The following is a 24,203-nucleotide window of genomic DNA, read 5'->3' as shown; positions in this document are numbered from 1 at the left end:
GCGGCAGCGGCGGGGCCATGGCGCAGCACAGCACGCTGCTCCACCTGCTCGCCGGAGGGTGAGTGCCCCGGGAGGCGGGATTCGGGGGCAGGAGGGCGCCCGGGGGCGGGATTCGGGCCGCGGGTTCCGCAGCCGCCGCCTGGCAGCCGGGGCAGGGCAGCCCCCGCCGGGGCAAAGCAGCTCCCGTTGGGGCAGAGCAGCCCCCGCCGGGCAGAACAGCCCCCCTTGGGGCAGAGCAGCCCCCGCCGGGCAGAACAGCCCCCCTTGGGGCAGAGCAGCTCCCGTTGGGGCAGAACAGCCCCCCTTGGGGCAGAGCAGCCCCCTTGGGGCAGAGCAGCTCCCGTTGGGGCAGAGCGGCCCCCGCCGGGCAGAACAGCCCCCCTTGGGGCAGAGCAGCCCCCGCCGGGCAGAACAGCCCCCCTTGGGGCAGAGCAGCTCCCGTTGGGGCAGAACAGCCCCCCTTGGGGCAGAGCAGCTCCCGCCGGGCAGAACAGCCCCCCTTGGGGCAGAGCAGCTCCCGTTGGGGCAGAGCGGCCCCCCTTGGGGCAGAGCGGCCCCCCTTGGGGCAGAGCAGCTCCCGTTGGGGCAGAACAGCCCCCCTTGGGGCAGAGCAGCCCCCGCCGGGCAGAACAGCCCCCCTTGGGGCAGAGCAGCCCCCTTGGGGCAGAGCAGCTCCCGTTGGGGCAGAGCGGCCCCCGCCGGGCAGAACAGCCCCCGCGGCTCCGCCGTGCCGGCCCGCGCGGTCGCGGCTGTGCCGGTTCCGATCGGGGCTCGGGGCGCGGAGCAGCCCCGCAGCGCCGCGGGGAATTCCCGGCTCCGCGACTTGGGAAGGCGGAGAGCCTCCCTGTGGGACACGGAGTTTGGTCCGGCCGGAGCTTGCCGGGGATGCGGGGCAAGGGAAGCGGGGTGTTTCCCTTGAACGAGAGCGCCACGAGGCATCCATGCGTTCGGGAGGGCGCCCAGCTCTCTCCATCAGCGCATGGCTGAGATTCCTGTGTCACTTTTCTGGCTTTAAATAGTGCAGCTGATTCTGGTGAGTCAGGTGTTTGGATCCCAGCCGTGCCCCTCTGTATTATAAGCGTGCCCCTGAGCAAGTAATTTGTCCCGTGGCTTTTCCCCCTTCCTCTTTTAAAATCTGAAAACAATCAGCTTCAAGTTTATGGTGCCCTAAAACAGAAAATAATGTGGTCCTCCAAACTTTGCTGAGTAACTGCACGAGTCCTGCTTAGGCATCCATCTAGTCCTTTTCCAAATCCCACCAACCTGCTGAGTCTGTGTGACAGTGAGGCCTGTGATACAGCATGTACAATAACGCACACAATTTAATTGCTTTTAATTAGTAGATTTCCAGTTTTCTGCAGCTAATCCAGTTCTTGTGCTATGTCAATCTTAGCATATGCGTACCCATCCTCTCTGTTCCCATTGTTATTTTGTATATGTTATTCTCTTACATTAATTTATCCTTTGAACTATATATATTCATTGTATCTTAGACTTTCTTAATACATTTATCTTCCTAAGCTTTCTTCTTAAACTGAGAGTTTGGCTTGTGACAAGAATATCACTCGTGGGAACTTTGTCAGTCTGTATCTCGTCCTCGTCCATTAAGCAATACTCCTGAATTACAGCTAACTAAAACCCTGGGGCTAATAACGTGAGTAAGAGATGAATGACAAGTTCAGTTTATTGCTGCACTATATTTGATATTACTGGTTTGTGTAATGAAACAAAACAGGGTCTCATTCATGAAGGAGCAGTTCTCCACTTGATTTTCCAGTAAAAGAACCAAGGAGCAGCCAAAGAAACTTGTGAGAGGTTTGTTCAGAACTAATGCAAGAACACAGTTCTTCCCACAGTGTGCAGTTAAACTGTGGGACTCCTGGCAACAGGATAGTAGAAGGTAAAGGCTTCTTATGTGTCCAGGAAGCATTTTAAAAAGATGAATGAAAAAGAATGTGTTGAAGGCTACTAAAAGCAAAGCAACATTTTTGGCTGAGGAAATCCCTGAACTGAAAATTGTGGGAAGCTGGGAGAGTGTTCTGGAGGTATTTCTCCTCCTCTTCTGTAGGTGACCTTTATTTGTCTGTGTCCTAGGCAGAAATCTGGTTTAACTGCAGGTTTGTCTGACCCAGCACTGCTATTCTTTAATGAAGATCTTCAAGCCATCTTAATTTTTGACTAGCCTAAATAAGAGCTAACATGAATTACCAGTAAACCTTGTCACCTCTGTGCATGTGCTTATACACTTTTTAGATAACTTAAAAATGTTACCAGTGTCTTTTGTATTTCTCAACTAATCCTCTTTCTCAGTCACCTCAAACTTGTCGGTTTTCCCTTTAAAATGTGAAAGCAAGATCTAGAGGCAAGTACCATTTTCTGAGGTAAAATTACCCGCCTTCTTCAATTAGCACTTTTTGCTGGGGCTTTCCTCTGACAGTACATGTTGTACTCATTTTCACTGCTGCTCTTCATCCTATTTTGCAGAAATTGCTTTAGTTCCTGCTTCTAGAGTAATGACACATAATTTTCCATTTCTCCTGAAACAGAAGAATTTTGCAGACCTACGTCTTCCATAGAGTGTAAGCAGCTGTATCATCATCTAATGCATGATAATACATCACAGTTGAGATTTCTTCTAGTTTTGAACAACTGGTACACCTCATTTCCTTAGCTTTAAATAATGGGTGTTCTTTTGCCTTTTTAATCTTGCCATTGAGGCACAGCGGCTCATAGCGGCCCTTCACCTCACACTCTCTTTCTGCTGATTAAATGGCCACTAGGCTAAGGAGCAACAATTTCTTTGTTATTATTTCTTTTGTAATACTTTTTTTGTTTTCTGTATGTATCAGTAGCTTCAGGAACATGACCTCAGGAAACTTTTATGTATACTGGAAGCGTGTGTTCATATTCAGATCCTGACCATTGCAGGTGGGGAGTTCTTGAAGAAATTATATATTAAGAGAACATTAAATAAACTTTTGCTTCCTTATGCACTATTAAAGAGAAGAATTATTAGTATACCAAGCAATTGCTTCTCTCAGTGTTTTCCTGATGTATTGTTTGCTCAGCTTTTAGATAAGGAGTTGAAACTGCCCTATTTGGACCTTTTAGACCTTGATCTGTCACGACTGTACTCAATCTTCTCCTGAACTGGAGACTGTACTTCTGGCCAAAGAAAAAACAGGCATGCAAGTCTGGAGCCTGTATAACACAAATTAATAGAATCTAAGGTAAAGAACAGGACTGTTGGACCCCTGAGGGAATATGGTCTGTATGGGAAGAATCAACATGGCCTTTGTGAAAGCAGACCCTGCCTCATGCGGCTCTGGATTGCTGCGTAGGCTGTGTCTTGGAGTCCGTGCTTGGTCAGCTTGTTGACCCAGAGAACCTGAGCCGGGCTGTTCGCTGCTTTGCCATGTGCTGCCTTCTGAGCTGGAGCTAAATTCAGGAGTCAGGATGTTGCCAGACTCCCACCACTAATCATACACCTACTGAGGGAAATTGCTGCTGATGGACTGCTCTGCAAGTCGTCACTACCACTGTGTACATCTGCCAAGGGCCTGACAAAGCCACAGGAGTGTTATGGAACAGCATAGCTAGTTGTGGGCATCATTCGCTGCATAATGTCCTAGCTGCCATAGCTTCAACTCTTGGATGTGCAGTAGGCATCCAGGCATTTTTTTTTTTTTAAACCCCTCTTCCTCTTGGCAATGATAATGAAGGCCTAGGAGCAAAGGCTGTGAGAATACAGTGTATGTTTACTGAGCTGTATAGACTTTTTCAAAATAATTTCTCAGAACTCTTAACTGTTTGCTATCCTGCATTCTATATGTAATTCTGATTATATACCTGACTCTTCCCTGGTATCTTGTAGTTATTTTGTTGGCTTTTCTTTCTCTGGAGCAGAGTGAGCTTTTTATTAAGCCTCCATCTCTTGTGAAACAAAGCAGCTTTGGCTGTTGCAGATGTGAACGATCGTCCGTTTGTCAAAGCCTCTTGCATGGCTTGCATGCAAATTCATCTCAAAATGCTCTTTCAGGTACTGAGCATTATCTAGAAGAGCAGAGTTATCAGTCAAAGGATTTAGACAGACAGGAGCTGAGTACCAAATGTGTCAGTTATGGCTTGTCCCTGGGTTGTGGAAAGGGAAAAAGGGGATATGTGTCCTTTCAGCATTCCTGCAGTGTGACGAGAGCCATTGATGGAGATGGTTCATGAGTTCCAAAAATAGGTTTTGCCTGCTGAAGGTCAGAGTCCTCTTTCATTAAGCAAGCCAGGCTTGGAGAGAGCCTGGCTGTTGGCAGAAACTACAGATCTTGCTTACAGGGCCTTGCCAATGTGGGTCTGATGTAACTGTGGGTTAAAGACACGGCAGGCTGAGAGGTGGCAGAGTTCTGTGCTGCCCCTCTGTGAGCCGGTGTGGCTGTGGTGAAGTGTGGGCCACGGTGCCTGATGACCTCAGCAGAAGGCTTTGCAGTGAGGGTGGGCAGCAGAAATGTTTGCTCTGGGAGACTGCTGAGTCCCCATGGACTTGGGACTCTTTGTCTCAAACACTGAGTAGGGCTTCAGAGCGAGGCTGCCAGATGATGTCCCAAGCTGAGCTGTTACGTTAATCAGTGTCAGAGCAGGAGTTCATGTGTGACACAGACTGGAGCACCTAGCCTCCTCTCCCAGAGGGGAGAGGTTGTGGACAAGCAGGGTCAGATTTATTGCCCTATTATGGCCCAGAGGTCATTCTCACGTGTGCTGCTGTGCCCTAGATGTGGTGGAACAGCTGGAGCCATCCTGACCTGTCCCCTGGAAGTGGTGAAGACACGTCTGCAGTCATCCCAGCTGGCACTGCGGCCTCTGTGCCTCCCAGAGATTCAGCTGCCAGGCATGAGTGTGAGGCTGATGAATCCCACCCCACCATCTCCTGGAGTGCTCAAGTTGCTGAGGTGAGCAGGACAGGGCAGTGTGCCTGTTAGCACCAGGGAAGTGATGGTTTGGGGGAAGAGAGAAAGAGAGTTGGGCTGAGGCTCTGGAAGCCACAAGTGCTATAGAAAGTTTGATCAGAGCACAGGTACATCTGCTTCTCACTAGTGATCTGTGCTCTGCAAGGCAGCTTAGGGGGCTGGGAGAAATTTCTCAGCTAGTGATTGGATCCAACCCAGAGGGATGGCATTATCAAGAATAGGACGCAATGACTAGTGACCCATGGCAGGGTAGTTGGAACTAGATGATCTTTAAGGTCATTTCCAATCCAAGGGGTTCCATGATTCTAGGACTGAAGGAGAGAGGAGTAGTGATTGGAGAGAAAATGAGAGCAAGGCAGAAAAAGGAAAACATGAGAGGTGGGGAGGGGGTGCTACAAGGAATACTGAAGAGCAAAGAAGGAGAAGGAACAGAAGAGTCCCCAGCTTAGTTACTCTGCTGATTTCTCTGTTCATTTCCTTCTGTAGGGCCATCCTTGAGAAGGAAGGCAAACGGTCCCTGTTCCGAGGTCTGGGTCCAAACCTCGCTGGGGTTGCTCCTTCCCGGTGAGTTCTGCTCCCTGGAAGTGCCTCATGCTGCACACTTCCTAACTGTGGCTGTGTCATAGCTGTCACCCCACTTCCTGAAAGCAGTCTGGGCCTTGTGCTCACGTGCCACAGGACCCCTTCACACAGACATCTTCTGGAGCTTCTGATCGTAGTGTTAAGATAATTGCTGGGGGCCAGGTAAAAATGGTATCTGATGTCATGTTAGACAGAAGTGTGATGGAAGTGTGGAAAGTTGGAGTGAGCCTGTACAGTAGTGTCTCTGCTCCTCCTAGGGGAGCTGTAACCTCTTCTGCATTTTTTTCCAATCAGGGCTATATATTTTGCTGCCTATTCTGCTACTAAGGAGAGGCTTAATACTGTCCTGGTGCCGGAGTCCAAAGAAGTACACATATTAGCAGCAGCCTGTGCAGGTGAGCCTTTTCTGTCTCAAATCAAAGCCAAGAAGTCCTTCTGTCTAGAAATGCCTATGTGTTTCATTCCTTCTCCATTGCTGCCCTGAAGTTTTCTCCCTCCGCATGTGGAGAAGTGAGTTCTTTGGGTAACCCAAATGTTTTCTCACTCTTAATTCTTCTTAGTCTCATCTCTTGAAGTCTTGTCTTTACCCCTTCAGCTGCTACCATGAGCTCTATTCTGCTGTGAGAGGGAGAAGGCAGTGTGTAATTTAGACCACTCACAGAACCATTCCTCTTGATATATTCCAGTTCTCTAACAAAATCCTCTACTCTTGAAAAATTAGTATTCTGTTTCCTGCCTCTTTGTAACACCCAGGCCTGTAGTGGGGTTTTGTTGGAGGCAGAGGAGCTAATTACCACTAGACAAAGGCTGGAATAGGGGAGGAGGAGAATCAAATAGTCTGCCCTAAATATCTCTTCTCAAGGTCATTCTCAAATTGCGAATGCCTACAGCTTGCCAAGCAGAGCTCTGAGAGCTGATAGATCAGCACCTCTTCACAAACTGTCAGCATGATCCTGGCACTCATGGCTGTCTTCCTCTTCTGTTCCCCAGGCATTAGCTCAGCCACACTCACCAACCCCATCTGGCTAGTGAAAACGAGGATGCAGCTGGAAGCCAGGTAAGGCAGGCCTGCAGTGCAGAGCCACTCCATGTCACATCAGGATTGGTTTGGGGCTTGGTGGGCAGAGAGAGGTCTGTGATTTCTCATCAGAACATGGCAGGTCATAGGCTGGGCAAGAGGCCAGCCTGTGTTCACAACAGCCCTGCAGGTCAGGGTGCAGTGTGCTGTCCTCACCCTCTCCCCTCTTTCCAGGGTGAAGGGGGAGACGGCCAGCAGCGCTCTCCAGTGTGCCATGCACGTGTACCGCACAGAAGGCCTGCGTGGATTTTACCGTGGGATCACTGCCTCCTATGCTGGAGTGTCAGAGACCATCATACACTTTGTCATCTATGAAGCACTGAAAAAGGAGCTGAGAAACAGCCAGCATTCCCATTCCCCATCACTCACACTTCCACAAAACAACAACGATTTCTTTGGACTAATGAGCGCTGCCGCTGTCTCCAAAACATGCGCTACGTGCATTGCATATCCACACGGTCAGTGGCTCCTCTCTCCTTGCTGCTGCTCCCCTTGGTGGGAGATGCCATGCCTGCAGGATCCATCTGCTAATATGTGGCTTCCCCTCTTGTCTCCCCAGAGGTCATTCGGACGCGGTTGCGAGAGGAGGGCTCCCGGTACCGTTCCTTGGCACAGACTCTGCAGCTGGTGGTCCGTGAAGAGGGACCCTTGGCTTTGTACCGGGGGCTCCTGGCGCACCTGATCCGCCAGATCCCAAACGCTGCCATCATGATGGCCACCTACGAACTCATCGTTCATTTGGCTTCTCCCACCTTGTAAGCTGTAGCACTTGGCTGAGGCTGCTGTGGAGGTACAGGGACATCGTGCTCCCACGACCTGGTCCTTTGCAGGGCTCTGAGAGGTGGTGCTTTTTGTCACAGATCAGATCTGGGTCAGGCATTCTCAGGATGCAACGACTATTTTGTGGCAAGTTTTTTGCTCCAATGTGCACAGTGTAGCCTTTTTTTTTTCCTTCTGGACACTTGAATTATTCCAGTGCTTCAAGATGTCAGGGTACTGGTTTGACAGTTCCTGTTGTAAACTCCCTTGATGAAACAAAGGCATAGAATTTGCTGGGAATGAGACAAAGCAGAAAAGTTTAAGAGTGTCTTATCCCAGCACGTTCACTTTTTTTGGACCCAGTAACAACCATACATGGGCACAGTTGGGCATGAAGACAGGCTAGAGCTGAAACATCTGAGAGAACTGCAGCAAGCAGAGATCTTGTGCTGCAACCTTTGCCCTCAGAGGGGCTCTTCCACTCTCACCTACTGTACTGCCTTCTTGCCCCTAAGGAGGATTTCTCAACCTTGGCTGCCAACAAATTGCAGAATTTTCCTCTGGGTCCCTCACATGTTGCAGCCATTGCCCCAAGATGTGTCAATCAGCTGACAGCCCCTTTTTGTCTTGCAGAATCTGAAAAACCAGACCAAGTAGATCCAGGGAAGAAGCACAACCTGCTCTAAAGCACTATCCTATCAACTCATGCTACTGCCAGGCTCAGAGCCATGCTGTGCTAGTATCTGTTGTATTTCCATCCCCTCCATGCTCAGCAGAAAGAGGGAGATGCCTCCTTCTCCCAGAAGTGCTGGGGCTGTTCTACAAGCTGGAACCCCTGGTATAAAAAATACTCTTATCATAGTGATAAAAAAAGCAGATCATGTGAGAAGATGGATGAAGCTAAGGACATTTGGCCTGTTTCTGTTGATACACTAAAGAGCCTTATTTATTTTCCTGTGTTCAAGAATTCAGTTTGCTCCATGTGCTACATTTGCTTGCGACAGGCTTGAGTGCCTTCTGTTCTTTTGTGGGTCCCTAGCACTGAGTCCTGGGGAAGGCTATATTGTGTTTACAGAGCATTTTGATTCTCAGAAAGGCTCAGGGTAGGGTCATGAGTGATGTGTTTTACTTGCTTCATCACATATGCTAAAAAATGTAACCCTTCCCCGAGATAAGGTAGTAATTTCAGTAAATACATGCTCTGGACAAGCTCCAGTTTCACATTAGAGCCTACACTATTTCTTTCCCTGGTTGTAGTGAAAAACTGCAGAAGTCCTGAATGTTTTATTTGAAATCCATTTATTTTAAAATCCACTTTGTTTCCTCATCTTTCTTACCTTCATTCATTTAGTATTAGGAGTATTGACAATTTTACAAAGCGACACAAAGCTGCAGTGGTTTGTTGGTTGTTTTTTTCTTTTTTTTTTTTTTTTGCATGAAACGAGAATAAACCTCAAATGACAACATTGAAAAAATATACAATATATATATATAATATCTGGGGAGGGGTTGTGAGAAACCCCACTCTGAGCCCTATGGCTGGCTCTGCCTTTCGGATTTCCCTTCTTTCCAACACCTGCATCCCAGTTTGAACCGTGCCACCATCATGTGTAAGTGCCCTAACACATGTTTCTGGAGAGCCAGATGGGGGGTCAATCATGTGGGGAATGTCCACAATGAGAATGGCAGAAGATGGAGGAACATGGGACGCAGAAATGATCAATGAGGGAGGAGCACATGTGTACACGGTGGGGGAGGAAAGAAGTTGAAAGTAAGACACCTCCTCCTTCCTGCCATATGTTCTGGGGGATCCACTGGGCGGGTGTTTTAAAGCTCCTAGTAGCGGTGAGAGACGTCACCTTTGCGGATGATGTGCCGGTCATTCATGTCACTGCTGTCCGGGGAGTCGGGTGTCTCCGAGTCGGTGCTGTCGTCATCATCCTCCATGCCCTCGCCAGCTCTGCCCTCCACACTGCCTGCTGCCCTCTCCTGACAGCTCTGGTAGGACTGGGGAGGTGACATACGGGGTGAGGGGCAGGGTGTGACAAGCCAGCTGCCCGCCCAGCCCCGGCCGCGGTGGCCGCTCCTCACCTCCATGGGGTTGACGATGATGGTGAGGGCCGAGTCGTCCCAGAACATGTCGCTCTCCTTGCCCCCAGTGCCGCTGTGCCCCGACTCAGCAGCCCCAGGCACCTCTTGCCCCATTCCCCGGCGGTGCAGCGAGTGGATGCGCAGGATGCCGAGGATCACCATAAGTGCCAGGAAGCCCACACACACCACGATGATGACGGTGGCAGCACTGGGGACCACTTTGGAGAAAGAAAACGAGAAGTTGTGTCCAGAGTCTCTCACAGAAACATGCATTTCCAACCTGACATGCAGGAACTGAGATCCCTGGGCAGAGCCTGGGTTTTTGGTCTATGCAGGAAGACAGCCTGACTTGTCTGTGCCCCTGGGCACAGGCAGTTCCTGTGATGTAGACTCTATGGAGACTCTGCACATCTCTATCTGCAGAATTTGCCAGAATATGTTGCATCACATATATCTGTATCCTGCTCTTGGGAGGGAGAAATGTGTGCTGGGGACAGCCTCTAAGGGCTTGAGGATGTTTTCAGAGTGTGACTTCTATGCAAGCAGTAGAGAAAGCAAGAAGCCAAAAGATGCCTGCATTGCACATGGAGCAGATGTGAATTCTATGATAGACTTCTAATAAGTGCTGTGGCAAAAGCGTGGCTTCTCCACAGGAGAAAACCTGAAGTTCATCTAAGACCCTTAGCCCAACTTCTACGTGTTTGTTTTAGGCCTGTAGACTGACCCTCAACTCCCCAGATAACCACCTTCCCTGCAAAATCTATCTAGGCCCTCCACAAATTTGTTTGTGGTTCTGTTCAGCAGGGAAAGTTTGCTGCTGCCATCAGGCAGAGCTGGGGAAGGGAGAGGCAAAGGCTGGCACATGCACAGGCTGCCCCTGCAGTGCCAGCTGCAGGACTGGAACAGCTTGGGGTCAGCTACTTTGCAAGCTGCAGCAAAAGCTAGCTCAAAGGTGCCTTGCTTGTTCCCTATGACAGGGAACCAAAATGTCTGTAAAGTCCAGAGCTTTCACAGCCCAGGAGGAATCGATTGGAGTGTAGTCATGCCTGAGGCACAGGGCTAACAGCACAAACATACATCTAGTCTAGCTTTCAAGCTTCTCTCTCCTCTGTTATGGGGGCAAGAATTCTCCTCTTGTCTGTGTGGTGCCATCTCCTGTATTTTCCTGCCTTGCTGACCACCACCCACTCCCATTTCTTTCTTTAGAGCACTGGCAGTCTTGACTCACTTTTCTCTCCTGCTGTTGAAGCTTCTTTCGGAAATTACTTTACACAAGCCCACACAGCACCTTTGCAAGGTGCATGAATGAAGTCAGCTTACAGTTACTCTTTTTAGACCCTCTGAGGTGTAGAATTCAGTCGGCTTCTACATCAAGAAGATAATATCCCACAAGAGGATTGTTGCAGCATGCTCTAAAATGCAATCTGACAAAGACTGCAGTCTTTGGCTGGCTAACGACGAGTGGAACAGGACAATAAAATGAGAATAAGGATAATGGGTGTAGGGAGCCAGAGAGGAATCCTCCACTATAGGTTCCGCCCGAATGTCAGAAAATGAGCATCCTGATCTAAATGAATAAACCCAAAAGATAGTATTACATACTTGGGTTGTTGTGGGTGCTTGCCAAACTGTGCCCAGACAGCTCTGCAGGTAAATGATGGCCTCGGTGCACAAACTGCTGGGAGCTCATGATATGGTTGGGATGAGCAGCTCGGTTCATGTTGTGGAGAACATTCACCTGCAGAAAGACCAGAGTGAGGGGACTCAGCCCTGTGTCCATGGCATATTCTATGCATTCCCATGCACCATGTCCTCCCCACACATGCAGAAGAATCTCTGTGCATGTATCAGTCTTGTACCTCAACAGTGAACTCGTTGCTGGAGTAGCGTCCGTTCATCTCAGTGCAGGACAGGTGAAACTTCCTTTCATAGAGGGCAGCACCGTGGTTGATGTGGTAGGAGACCTGGCGTAGGATCTCCTCGTAAACTGCAATGCTCTCCACACCTGAGGCAGCAAGAGAGGGGTGGGGTGAGCAAGCTCCTGCTCCAAAGTCACCTGGCATCCTAACCCTGCAGCAGCTAGAGGCTGCAGAGGGATCCAAGGGAGTGCTGGGTTCGTTAATTTTGGGAAGGGCTCAGAGACGGAGCTGGCTGAGGAGGACCAGATGGAATCCCTGCTTGCATCACTAAAACAAGTGGAAGGGAAGGAATGATTGAGAGCAATAGCCCTGTTCTGGAGAGTACAAAAGTGTTGTACCAGTCCACAAGTTGTGGGATATATCCCTGTCATGTCATGCAAAATGCTGCTGACACCTGAGAACACCAAACTCCAAGAAGTAAGTCAGGAGGAGTGATACAAGCCTGGGTGAGAGCTGATACCATGTTCCAGCACTTTATACTGGAGGAAAAGTCATCTCCCCAAGGAAAAGGTCTGCGACTTCCAAAAGCCAGGAGTTCAAGAAACGGTGACATCTCAGTGTCACAAAGTACACCAACACATCCTAAGGTCAAGTGCTTCTCCCAGTGATGCCTGACAGTTGGTGACAGAGGCATAGTTAGGTAGCTGTGACCATGGAGAGGACATACCTGTGATGGTCAGGTAGGCAGAGGTGTTAACGAGCTCCAGGCCCCGCTGCTGCAGCAGGGTCCCATCCAGGAGCAGGTACTCCCTCTCTGGGTCCAAGTCATCTCCCACCAATGAGATCTCGCAGCCATCGAGGTTGTGCACAATCTCATCTGACATTCGTGTGTCTGTCACTGAGATGCAGACAGAAAGGAGATGTGGCCAGAAAGCCAGACAACCATCAGAGAAGGAAGGAGTTACCCAGAGGGGAACCTGCTTAACTAAGAGTGCTCACATCATATGTAATTACTTCTCCTTCTCCACCTAGCACTGACCTTAAGTAAAATCACTGTCAGTCTAATTACTTGTTTCAGGATGGTTCTAATGACATTATCTATGCACATAATAAAGTCACTCTATTTTGGAACAACATACTATTATCAGTCTAGTTCATGATAACGAATCTTGGCTGTAAGGACTTTGTTGACAATGACAGTGTGCAAATCAGAAACAACACTCACACATTCCCAGGCCCTGCACGCTTTTGAAAGCTTTTCCCTGTCTCACACTGTTGGTTACCATGGTTGAGATCTTATCTTCTTTAAAATGGCAACCACATTCAATAACTAACTACTTTCAGCAGGATTGAGAAAAATCTGCTCTCAAGTCAAGGAACTCATCATTGTGTGAGGAAAAGCAAAGCTTCTAAACAGAAAAGTAGGAGCAAAAAATCCTATTACCAGAAGAGATATGAAAGAAGTGAATGGACACAGAGCACAGACTGTAGAGAAATTATCTGAGCATGATGGAAAGAAATTGAAGGACAGGATACTGTAGGGTGTGAGGAAACTGGCTGAGAATTCACAGGAAAAAGTGAGGCAGGAAGAGAAGGAAGGGAGCAAGAAGTAAAAAAGAAAGCAGGAGAGAAGGAAGTGGGATGAGACTAAGTTAGTGCAGGAGTAGAGCGAGTAACGGGCAGGACATCCATCCAGCACTGGATTCAATAAAGGGGAATGTAGGTAAAATGTAAAAGGGATTAGGAATGAGCAGCCTGGGAAAGAATTAGGAGAGAGTGAGGCAAAGGAATTGAGTGGATAGAAAAAGTACAGGGAGGAGCAGAAAAGGATAAGAGCCGATTAGCCTACATATTGACAGACAATGTGCCTTGCTTCTAAATTTGTAAACTCTCGCTTTTGGGTGTAATTACAGGGCTCTATTTCCTCTGCAGGACTGCAACTCTTGTCTCTTACACCTTGCCCTGTGCTCCACTAACCGGTGCCATGCCAGTTCTCATCCTTCTTGGCCTCCACCTGGTGAGAAATAGAGCAGGTGATCTGGAGGTTGGGGAACAGGGGAATTCCTTCTGGAGCCTCAAGGTCTGACGCAGGATGAGCAAAGTGGGCAGTGCCACTCAGCAGGATCTGGGGGGCATCAGGCTGTAGCACCACAACATAGCCTTCCACATCAGGAATGGAGACACAGGACTCCTCACTGAAACACCTGAAGGACAGCAGTAGAAAACATCAGTGGCCTAAGCTTCCAACAACAACATTATAAAAGATCACCTCCTGCCCATCACTTCCAGGGAAGGGAATATCCTTTTTCCAGCAGTCCTCCTAAAGCTTCCCTACAGCCTGCTGAGCAAGGCATAGACGTGTGAGAGGAGTGACACCACTGGGATCTGGTGACTTGGTCACATTGACAGAGAAAATTAAAACCAGTCCACATGCCTGGAACACTGAGAGCAGAGGCAGAAGTTCTGCATAGGGACTAGGAAGCAGTACTACAGTATCCATTTGGATACTGGAAAATTGATCATTTATTCTCAGGAAGACTTTTACCCATTTTGAGACCATCTTAAAATACAATTATTTAAAATACAAAGTGAGTCAATGTAACTTAAGTCAAAAGAGAGGCAACCCTCTTGCTGAACTGAGCCAGAGGTGCTGGTTTGCCCACTCACTTGACAGCAGTGGTGAGCCTGAGTGGCCGGACCCCAGGGGTAGCAAAGCGCAGTGAATTCATGTAAGCCACGTGCTGGATCGCGTGGTTGAAGGTTTCCACATCATCACCCTCCAAGGTGAGCAGGGACTGAGAGGGGTTCACATGAACCTAGAGGTGGAAGAGAAGAAAATACTCATGGCTCCTTGGCAAATGACAGGAATCCAGGCTGAGAGAGACACACAGGAGAAAGGTGGGGAGCTGTCTGAGGTGGGGGAGCAGGCAAAGTCCTGGGAAGCAAGGCTGGGGAGGAGAGTGGAGGAGACCCATGCAAGCTGGGCAGATGGGCATACCTTCATCCCTTTGCCCAGACTGTCGAAGTCACTGTAATCAAGCCCCTCACGGCAGGCATACAGGCATTCAATAACCTCCCGGCTCTCCAAGCTACCAGGGCGCACAGTGAAGCCAGCCAAGTAACCATGGAAGTAGTGGTGGATCGACAGAGGATCTCCTGAGGGAAACATGGCAGGCGGAGGGTGTGAGAGACATGGCGAGGAAGAGAGCAAAACCACAGCAGCAACAGTGTGAGGGCCATGCAGAGCTAAGGGATGTGGAGGGACACACAAGGGGGCATGGGGCATGGAAAAGCCCAGACAACAAAAGCAACAATGTGAGGGACATAAGATATTAACAGAGGTAGAGGGGGACAGAGGATTGAACAGGATATGGAAAAGCAAAGACAACAAGAAGACAGGGGATGCTGAAGAAAGAAGATGAACATTTTTGAAATTCCAGATGGGGGAAAGCGAGAAAAACAGACCAACAAAAAGACAAGGACAGCGAATGGTGGGTAGCATAGAGAAGTTTCTGTCAAACTGCTGAATGCCAGATGGAAACAATTTCTTGTCCCCTTCTCACTCTGCTTCCTGTGAGGGCTTGTAAAAGAAACTACACATTCCACAGATAGTTAGGGATGAGGTGACATCTCCTGATGTCTCTAATGGCTATTGTGTTCTTCAGAGACCAGCTTTAATGATCAGGCATGAGTACTCTTTATCCACACAAAAAGCATTCTCCAACTCTCAAAGCAGGCTGCAGTCCTTCCATCAGCCTCTTCATGCTCCACGGGTAGCAAGGTATCAAGGACCAACCTGCCAAATAGGGGGTTTCCTCCCACAGTGGAGGGAGGTGGCAGGACAGGACTGGGGAAGCTGTATGAGGAAGGCACCATGCAAAAAGTGATAGTCATGCACAGTCAAGAGGGGAAGAGATCCATCTTCTTTCTTTTCCCTACCTTGCACAGAATCAGTGGCATTTTCGCTTCCTTTGGTTTTCTCTTTGGTTTTCTCCTCTGCAAAAGGAGAACATCTGGATGAGCAATAAGGCATTGGAAGATGGTAGTTACAGGGTCAGGCAAGTATCTCTACAAGGGCCTGTATTGGCCGGTGCCCACGAACAGGTCTGTGCCAGGCAGTGCGCACTTCAGCCCTAGAGGCAGCACATCACAGATGACAGAGGGCAGAGTTCCTCTCATGAGGCTGATAGTGACACCACAGGACAAGTAACTGACTTAAGGGATAAACTACAATATTTGCAGTTTTCAATCCTTTCCCAATGTTATCTCTTTTTGAAATTAGCCATGTTCACAGCCAGCTATGTTCTCAATATTCCTTAGAGACACAGATAGCTCCAGGAAATGGTCCCAAGCTGATCAATATTGGTTGTTTGCAAAACGCGAGTCAAGAGAGCACAGAGCTGCGGGAAGATCTCTGACCTCAGAGAAGCAGCAGTACAGCAAAGATTTGATCTTGCTAGAAACTTCCGCTGGAGTGAAGGCAAGCAGTAGGAAAATTCCTTTAGTTCTGTCCTGCTTCAGTCTAGCAGGAGAACTGAAGGATCCGAGAAGTGCAGCCTCGCATCTCCATAGAACAGGTTTTAATCTAGTAGTGATCTAACTTTGTTCCTTACCCAATTTTTGTCTTTCAACCCAATTCCTGTACAGAAGGATTTATGAATTTTTCATATAGACCGTCAAGACACAGAAATCCCCATCAACACAATCAGCAGCACAAATAGGGCTGCCTGTTGAAAGTACTGATAGAAACGCCAGTGCCTGAATGAGGTACAGATTTCAACTCTCCTCTGCCTGAAAGCTGGTTATCCATTGCATATTCTGTGCCTGCTCTCCAGGAAGCTGCCAGTGACACTTTCCCCTGAGCTGTTACTACCTTGGTCCATGAGGAAGGAAGGAGCCACACTAGCTTTGGTGCCAAGCGGGCAAGATGGCTGCAGCATGGTCTGCATCATTTAGTACTGGGTGGTGGTTCTCTCCCCTCTCCTGGGTCTCCCTCCACCCCTTTTTCCCTCGTGGGAGAGGCACGGCCTGGGGAGCGGGCACTCACCGGCCCAGCAGGCCCCGATCATGAGGGAAGGCTCGGGCCGCGGCGGGTGGATGAGGCCGTTGTCGTGGATCAGGGCAGGGTCGTAGGAGACGCCATCCACATACAGCGTCACCGTGGGGAACTCCAGGTTGAGGGCGTAGTGGTGCCACTCATCATCGCAGACCTGCAGCAGACAGCAGAGCACGGCATCGGCAAAGGGCAGAAGGAGAAGGGATGTGGGGAGGATGCAAACCCTTCCTCACCTGCTCAAGCTTCCAGAGGAATTTCACAGGCCTCGCGCTTTCCAGCAACGGCCAGTAGAGGAAAGAAATCCGGCAGCCATGCACAGCCAGAGAGTAGTGAGAGTAGCCATCCTCTGCCGGGGACAAGCACAGGAATTACATGTCACACTCCAAGCAGTCCCAACCCAGAACCCAGAATCCCACCATGCCATGCATGACTGGCACTCAGCACCGTGTGCTCAAAAGACACTTGAGCGCTCCGAGGAAAAGGGACACCTAAAGAAGCCATGTTCCTAAGGAGGAATCCCTGCCCCAGTCCTGCTCTGGAACAGCAGAGATTCACCCCTGCAGGGACAATGCCTTCTAAGGAGCTAAGAGGCAGCGGGCAGAAGTGTCACCACCCCAGGAGAAGTCTCACCGCTCTGCACTGTACTGCAGATCACCGTCTCCTCTTCCCGCCTGCCTTTGCTTGCCACCACAGCATGCTTCATCCACAGGGACAGGGTGAAGTGGTCACTCAGCCCCTCGTGGCCATTCGGGCCATTCACCACAGGCACCTGGGCAGCCTGGCTGCCATTGAACCAGTAGATAAGGCTGCTGTCCTGGCTGTAGTGCACCGAGAGCCGCGCCGTCCAGTTTGCTGTGGGGCTAGGCACTGGCAGCAGGTCAATCTCTCCTGAGGCAGCACCTACCAAGAAGGGAGGGAGTCAGGAATGTTGGCACGGGAGAATAAGGAGCTTGAGAACTGGGGATCAGATTAAGTGGGCACTGGAAACCTCACTGTAATGTCTCAGTGCACAGGGAGATGCGGAGTTGCCTAAAGGCCTTCTCCTATCTGGAGAAGAACGGTAACTTTCTGTTAAGTGCTGAGGGAAGTCCCACAGACTCTGCATACTGGGAAAATGCACAGAAATCTCTGGATTCCCAGCAAGGAAAGCACAGGTAGTCCCTTATAAAACTAGAAAGTTGTGGAAGTGTTCAGTGCCAGGTTGGATGAGACTCTGAGCAACCTGGCCTTGTGCAAGGTCTCTCTGTCTCTGGCAGGGATGATGGAACTAGAGGATCTTTAAAGTACCTTCCATTCCAAACCATTCCAAATTCCACGTGATATGGGCAGGAACACCCATTGCCCCTCAGTGCAACACACAAGCAGACATGAGAAATGTGTTCCCCAGCACCTCTGCTGTGTGAGGGGCAGGGTGCTGTGCCACAGCCTCCCTCAGTCCAGGAAAGAACCAATTCACCACAGAGTTTGCGCAGGGACTTCTCCGAGTAGTTGTCCCGGTCACAGCCCTTGGCCACGTGGTTGGTCTGCAGCTCCACCGTGGCCTGGATGTTCCACAGAGGCTCATCACAGGTCTCCAGGTGAATGGTGGGGAATAGTGCCAGGCTGCCTGCACCGGGGGTGTACTCAATCCTCTTGTTCCAGCCTAATGGAAAGGAGTGAAAGTGAGGGATTAGGATCTGCCAATGACACAGGGCCAGAACACCTGGCATACACACAAGTGGCATCTATGGATTAGTCCAAATTTTTGGCCCTTTCCACATTGGAAACACAGCTTTATGCAGCTGGCATCAACGCATGGGAAGATTTCCTAGAATCACAGAGTCCCAGGCCCCAGCTTCCACAGCTAATACTGGTGTGTCATCACTCTGTGGTTGGTCAGCCTCTCTTATCAGGCAGAGCAGGTGTTTAGTTGCATTGATTTCCCCTTAATTCTAATAGAATAAGGTGAACCTGCAGGAACACGCCACCACTGGAAAAGACAAATATCTTCCAGAAGAGCAGCCCCAAAAACAATCTTTGCTAAATACAGTCTATGAGCATTATCAAACACATGGCAGCTCACAGTAATCCAAGGAATGATTTTCCAGTGGCTTTGCAACAGACTTAGACATTTACTGTGTCCCCTGATGGAGATGAGCTGGTGCCAGAACTGAACCATATATGTGGGCACACAAATTTATATTTTTATATACAAACATTTGTGATAAGCAGGACTGAGTAGTAGCTGAGGAAAAGCGAAGAGAAGAGATAAATGTGTTTGGAGGTTTCATACCCTGCCAGCTGGGCTTGCAGGTGGGTTTCACCTGGATTTCCACTTCAGCATCATCAGAAGCCCTCTTCTTTCCACAGTCATAGGCTGTCACTGTGAATTTGTAGACACGATCCGCACTGTACTGCAGCTTCTCCGTGTTCTCGATGTTCCCTGGTTTGCAAAACAAAGAGATCAAGGTAGAGGACACGCAGTCTCCTCAAAGACGTTCCTTCTAAAAATCACTCATATCTTTGATCAATGACAAAAACAACCAAAAAAGAGTTGAGTCACTCTGCCCAGTGTCACTTTGTAAAAAGTTATAGCATCCCACAAAATGGATGCTGCTGCTCTCACCAGGACAGATCAGCAGCACTGGAAAATTTATACAGCACCGCTCTGCCTTCAGATGGGGCTGGCAGAGAAGGAGCAGAGCGGGAGAACAGGAGTGATGTGCACGTGGTGGGTGAGGATTCTTACCATCGTTGTCAATGAGGAAGGGAATATTGGGGGTGAGGATCTCGTAGTAGCAGATCTGGCTGTACTGCGGGGAGCAGTCGCCGTCGATGGCCTCCACACGCAAGATGCGGTCGTAGAGCTTTCCCTCGGTCACTGCCACGCGGTACAGCTTCTCCACAAAGACTGGGGCAAACTCATTCACGTCGTTCACTCGGACGTGCACTGTGGCCCTGATGCAGAGAGACATCGGTAAGAACTGATGGGCTGATTATGAGCCACGCACCACCTAAATTTCAGAGTAAGTCACTCTTTTAAAATGCACCACTCTGATTCCCAGCTGTCAAAAGCAAGGACAAGGAAAGACACCTTGATTTCAGTGCAGCGATGCCGTCACACAGGTGCTTGGACAATGGTTTCCAAGCACTCAGAAAGAGCAAAAGTAATAATAATGCAATCTGGACCTCCTACCAATATGCAGCAATGTAAAACAGCACTTTCAGAAGCTGCTGTCAAACAGCCCTCCTTTCTGCATTCACTCATGTGACAGCCAGTGAACATTTCTCTTTGGGTCTTCTCAGCATGTTGAGTTACAATGTCATGGCCAGAGAAAAATACTTCTGGCTAAAGGAAGTGTTTCCACAGCAACTTTCCTGTGCATTTTTGTCACAGATCACATTTTATACCATGCAGCAATGTCTACATGAACATACTTGTGTGATTTTTTGGTATTTGCTCCATCAGGTCCCTCTCCACAGTCATAGGCCTGGATGGTAAATGTGTGCTCCTTATGCGCTTCACAATCCACTGGTTCCTTGGCCCGGATCAGCCCCTCTCCTGTAGCTTTGTCCAGGATCACAGCTTCAAAAGGTACCCCTGACCCATGGATCCTGAACCCACAGATTTCACCTGGTACACACAAAAACAGAGAGGAAGGGAAGAAAGAAAAGGACTGAGGAGAACACATTACATCCCTTTCTTTCCTTTCCCATATTTTCTTCCTTTCTAACTTACACTTTCCATTCTCCCCCACTATAATCCTTCATTTTGAGCAGTTTTTGACTCCCTAGGATTTCCTCCTGCTATCCCTTACAGCCATTAACGGTGCAGATTGCCATCTACTGGAGAATACTCCCACGGCAAGGAGTCCTGGCCAGCATCAGGAAAGATTGAAGGTTACAAGGCTCAAGCTACATTTATTAGTGCTACACAGACCTGGGGGAGCACCTTATTTCTCCTCTGCTTCCCTCAGGGAGGCAAAACGGGCCAGACACTGCAGATAGCCAGAGCATGAAGATCCACGATGTCTCATCCACCCACACGTGCAGGATGCGCAGAGTACCGCAGGGAACTGCAGATAGGGTCACCTAAACCCTAAAATTCAGTTCCCAGGCACCACATTTACTCTCCCAAAGCTGAGGAAGAACATGTGAGGAAACCCCAGGTGTGGCCTAAGCAAGCACTAGAAATACAACCACTGAGAGCCTGGACTGTTGCTCCCGGGATTTGTGCTCACTGTGAGGGGATGTAGCACTGCCAAGGAAGGGTGCCCTACCAGCTTTCTCCAGGGCTCACAGACTCAGCACTGTGCATGTGATCTTTGGAAATAGCAGAACTGCGTCAAAAAGTAGCTGGCTCCACCCTCAGTTCCTCTCCCCGAGGAAACAGCTCACAGCATCCTAAATCAAGCTGTGCCCAAATTGCCTCCCGACTTCACTAGGGACCTCCTCCGGAACAAGGTTTGGAGGTGACTGTTTCCTGAAGAGGGGTAGGATCCAGTATAGGGATGAATGTCACTGTGTCCCTGCCTCTCCATAGGTGTGTCCCTGCCTTGCACCCTTGCCAGAGCTGTTCCCCACCTACCTGCATAGCGCAGTGGGGCATCTTTGTCCAGAGCAAACAGCGGCGGGTTGAGCAGGACGGTGTTGTCATTCTCCATGACGATGCCCTGGTACTCGGCTTCAATCCATGGTTTGTGCTTGTTTGCTGAGGCAGATTTGGGGGAAGGGATTGGAGGACAGGAATGTATTAGCCAACAACTGCAGATTCAGTAGGAAAAGAGAAGAATTTCATCCCCTGGCAAGTAACAACTACCTTCTTCTCTAGAAATAAAGACATCTAAAATAGGCTGGGAGAAAAAAGTTATCTTTATTTAGCTCTACTCATGGGAGACCTCTTCAGAAACAATGTGTTCCTTCTTGTGTCCTCGTTACTATCTTATTAGAAATAGGTGGAGAGACACCTGGGTTGCCCAGAAAAGCTGGAGCAGCTAAAAAAAAAGTGAAGTCAAGAGGCAGAAGCAGCCTCAGCCTGGAGACAGATTCCAAATACTACATCCTTTAAGCTCAATGAAGCCATAATGGAAGGACCCAGGCTACATCTTCCCTTGGAGTAACCCCAGGGGACAATGCAGCCATTATCACTTCTGCCTAGCACCCTCTAGACTAAGGCCCAGGACCTACACAGACATGCCCAGGCACACCTTCAGTCAGCCATCCTATGCAAATAGCAGCCTATTCTGAGAGCCCTTTGCTCTTTCCTTCCCCACTCCAATGGTGAGCACCATATTCCTTTGGGCCCTCCTTGCTAATCCTGTTGGCTGGAGCCCAGCCAGGCTTGGCATGGAGGCAGCAGCCAGCAGGAGGCTCTGAAAAATGTCACAGGCCCAGAAATAGCAAATTAATCTTTATCACACAGGCTCCGGGGCAGGGAAAGGGAGAAATAAAGGGGTGGGGGGGAGGGAAGGGGAGGGGATCGGAGGGGAGAGAGGAAAAAAAATCATTACAAATTACAAACCCCTCCCCCATGCCCACTCCCTGCCAAATGGGCCTCAGAGATTATATTACATGGCCTAGTTACAACCCCCATTCCCAGATAATCCCCCACTCTCCCACCCCCTGGAGACCAAGATTTATTACAACCAGCAACACTTTGAGCACAGCATGGCTCAGAGCTGGTGGGGAGTAGGATACTGAGCCATTCCCCTCAAGGGCACTACTTCCAATATGTTGAATCCATCCTCTGCAGCACAGTGTCCTCTGAAAGGCCATACTGGCATGGCCTCGTGTGTTGGCTCAAAACAGGAGGCATCCTGTGCAACCAACCAAGCACTTGTGCATTTTGGGGCCAGGAGGGGCTGCCAGGGGTGGCAGGGGGGCAGCAGGCAGGGTGACAGGTCAGCGAGGGGATGTCCCAGCAGGGCAGAGTGGGCAGATCCAGCCTGGAGTGGCAGCGAAGAGCATGGGTTGGCACTTCACCACCACCGTATCGACTGAGATTATAAAGCATTGCGTAGGAAATCCAGAGCAACATCCATCCTGCTCAGTATGCAGGTGGAATCCTCCCTGTGTGCAAATGCCCGCGGCTCCCCCTGCCCGCCCATTGTCCCCACTGGATTCCATTCTGCTCCGGCTCTATCCATGCGCCACACCACCGAGGTGGGGATCCAGAGCTATAAATGCCAAATGTGCCCTGTTGCTGGGGTAACAAGCTGATGGTACAGAGATAAATCCTTTGCTGCATCCACCTGCAACTTGGGGATCACCAATCTGATTTCTCGGGAAATGAGTTGTTGGAGAACAGAAAAACATTTTAGGAATATTTTTAGGATACAGACTCCTACCAGGATACAGACTCCTACCAGCTTCAAGAAAGCTCCCGTCAATCTAATATAATTTGCCAAAGGTGAGTAGGTGTTTCCGAGTGCAAATTCACAAAGGAGAGGGAGAATCCAGAGCGTGAGGGGCCTTTCCTTGCCACCGAGCCCCATGGAAGCAGATCAGAACAAACAAATGCCCCTGCCAATGTCAGGGTGCACACAGCTCTGCGGCGCACCCGCCCCGTAGCCCTGGCTCTTCCAAGGCACGGAAAGCACCCAAAGGTGTCACATTCCCCGATGAGCCCAGCGTCCCTCAAATGTTCACAGATTTTCCCACCCTGTCAGATTACCAACACGCTCACTGCCCTCAGATTAATCTCCCAGGCTTGTATCTACCAGAAACCTACACCTTTCTCCATCACTCTGTGTGCTCAAAGAACATCTGCATTCAGAAGGTTACAGCTGTAGTGCTGGGGTGGTTTGGGGGTCTTTCATCTTTGTCACATGAAATACATAAAATCAGCCTGCATCGCTAACGCATAACTATGCATAAACAGTTCCTATTGACAGATTGTAGATGGATGAACTAGGACTGGAAGATGGAGCCGGGGAACGTGTTTTATGAACTGCAGGGGTTTGTGGAAAAACAACATATTCTCTCTCAGCATGCTAGGGAAGGGATGGGAATCTAAATCCGCCCAGCGATAACTAAACAAAAGCATGACAAGTGGGTGGAAAAGGGGAAAACGCGAGGGGAGCGCCAAGAGACGAAAGAATGGAGAAAAAAGCGGTGGTAGGATAACAGATGGACAAAGTAGAGAATGGAGATGGGGTGGCATGAGAGCGCCCGAAGGGGCGAAGAAAGCCGGGGCCGCCGGGGACCGCGGAGATGCCCCGACAAAAACGTGTCGGGCGAAGGCGGCGGGTAGCGCGGAGCCGCACCACCACCGCGGGGGCGGATGGACGTGCCCCGGCCAGCGTGTCCCTCCAGAGCCCCTCGGCGGGGGCTGCTGGTGGGTCCCAGCGGAGCTCCCGCCGCCGCCCGGACCGTGCCCGCGGCGCTCCGCCGCTCACCTTTGTTGGAGGAGCTGCCGGGCAGCGCGGCGCAGAGGCAGAGCAGAGGGAGGAGGACGGCGGCGCGGGGCCGAGGGTCCCCCATCGCGGCGGCGGCGGCGGGTCCCGGCAGGACCCACGCCCTCGCTCCCGCGGCGGCGGCGGCGCGCAGGGACGGCGGCACCTCCGGCAGCGGCTCCGCGCCCCGCCCGGCCCCGCCCCGCACTGCAGCATGACGTCACGGGCGGCGGGGGGCGCAGCCAATGCGCGCGGCCGCCCGCCAGGTGCCGCGGGACCGGGATGCGGGATGGGGATGCGGGATGGGGATGCGGGATCGGGATGCGGACCGGGATGCGGGATGGGGATGCGGGACCGGGATGCGGGACGGGGATGCGGGACGGGGATGCGGGACCGGGATGCAGGCGGGGCGCGCCGGCCGCTCCTCGCCTCCCCACTGCGGGCCGGGCT

At 50.3% G+C, this 24,203-nt stretch overlaps 2 protein-coding genes across 4 annotated transcripts; one reads left to right on the top strand and one right to left on the bottom strand.

Moving 5' to 3' along the window:
* On the top strand, positions 1-8,869 carry LOC132087529 (solute carrier family 25 member 33-like). Of its 3 annotated transcripts, none has more exons than XM_059493857.1 (8): positions 2,514-2,579; positions 3,069-3,230; positions 4,761-4,937; positions 5,442-5,519; positions 5,832-5,932; positions 6,528-6,594; positions 6,790-7,073; positions 7,175-8,869. In XM_059493857.1, exons 3-8 carry the CDS (start codon positions 4,879-4,881, stop codon positions 7,372-7,374), a joined length of 789 nt encoding a protein of 262 aa, XP_059349840.1. In that variant the 5' UTR covers positions 2,514-2,579; positions 3,069-3,230; positions 4,761-4,878; the 3' UTR covers positions 7,375-8,869. The 3 variants fall into 3 exon arrangements, with proteins under 3 accessions (XP_059349838.1, XP_059349840.1, XP_059349839.1); XM_059493856.1 differs by lacking the exon at positions 2,514-2,579 and adding an exon at positions 2,865-2,928; XM_059493855.1 differs by lacking the exons at positions 2,514-2,579; positions 3,069-3,230 and adding an exon at positions 1-58.
* Positions 8,781-23,969, bottom strand: CLSTN3 (calsyntenin 3). Its single transcript, XM_059493854.1, is given in 19 exon segments — positions 8,781-9,381; positions 9,466-9,683; positions 11,068-11,203; positions 11,325-11,470; positions 12,052-12,222; positions 13,302-13,528; positions 13,992-14,140; positions 14,323-14,480; positions 15,264-15,320; positions 16,372-16,534; positions 16,614-16,726; positions 17,011-17,280; positions 17,837-18,022; positions 18,653-18,802; positions 19,109-19,317; positions 19,798-19,993; positions 20,948-21,070; positions 23,757-23,931; positions 23,934-23,969. Coding segments are annotated over 19 exon segments (3,054 nt in total). The 3' UTR covers positions 8,781-9,210.
* Positions 23,970-24,203: the final 234 nt, after the last annotated feature.

Source organism: Ammospiza nelsoni, chromosome 2, assembly GCF_027579445.1.
Source record: "Ammospiza nelsoni isolate bAmmNel1 chromosome 2, bAmmNel1.pri, whole genome shotgun sequence".
NCBI lineage: Eukaryota > Metazoa > Chordata > Aves > Passeriformes > Passerellidae > Ammospiza > Ammospiza nelsoni.
The sequence above is the reverse complement of the archived record's forward strand: the minus strand, read 5'-3'. Positions and strand labels throughout refer to the sequence as shown.

Bases quoted from the DNA above. Each gene is read 5' to 3' on its own strand.
- LOC132087529 (XM_059493855.1), top strand. From the start codon at position 18: ATGGCGCAGCACAGCACGCTGCTCCACCTGCTCGCCGGAGG. The intron at 4,938-5,441 runs GTGAGCAGGACA...TTCCTTCTGTAG, and splicing joins GGAGTGCTCAAGTTGCTGAG to GGCCATCCTTGAGAAGGAAG. The intron at 7,074-7,174 runs GTCAGTGGCTCC...TTGTCTCCCCAG, and splicing joins GTGCATTGCATATCCACACG to AGGTCATTCGGACGCGGTTG.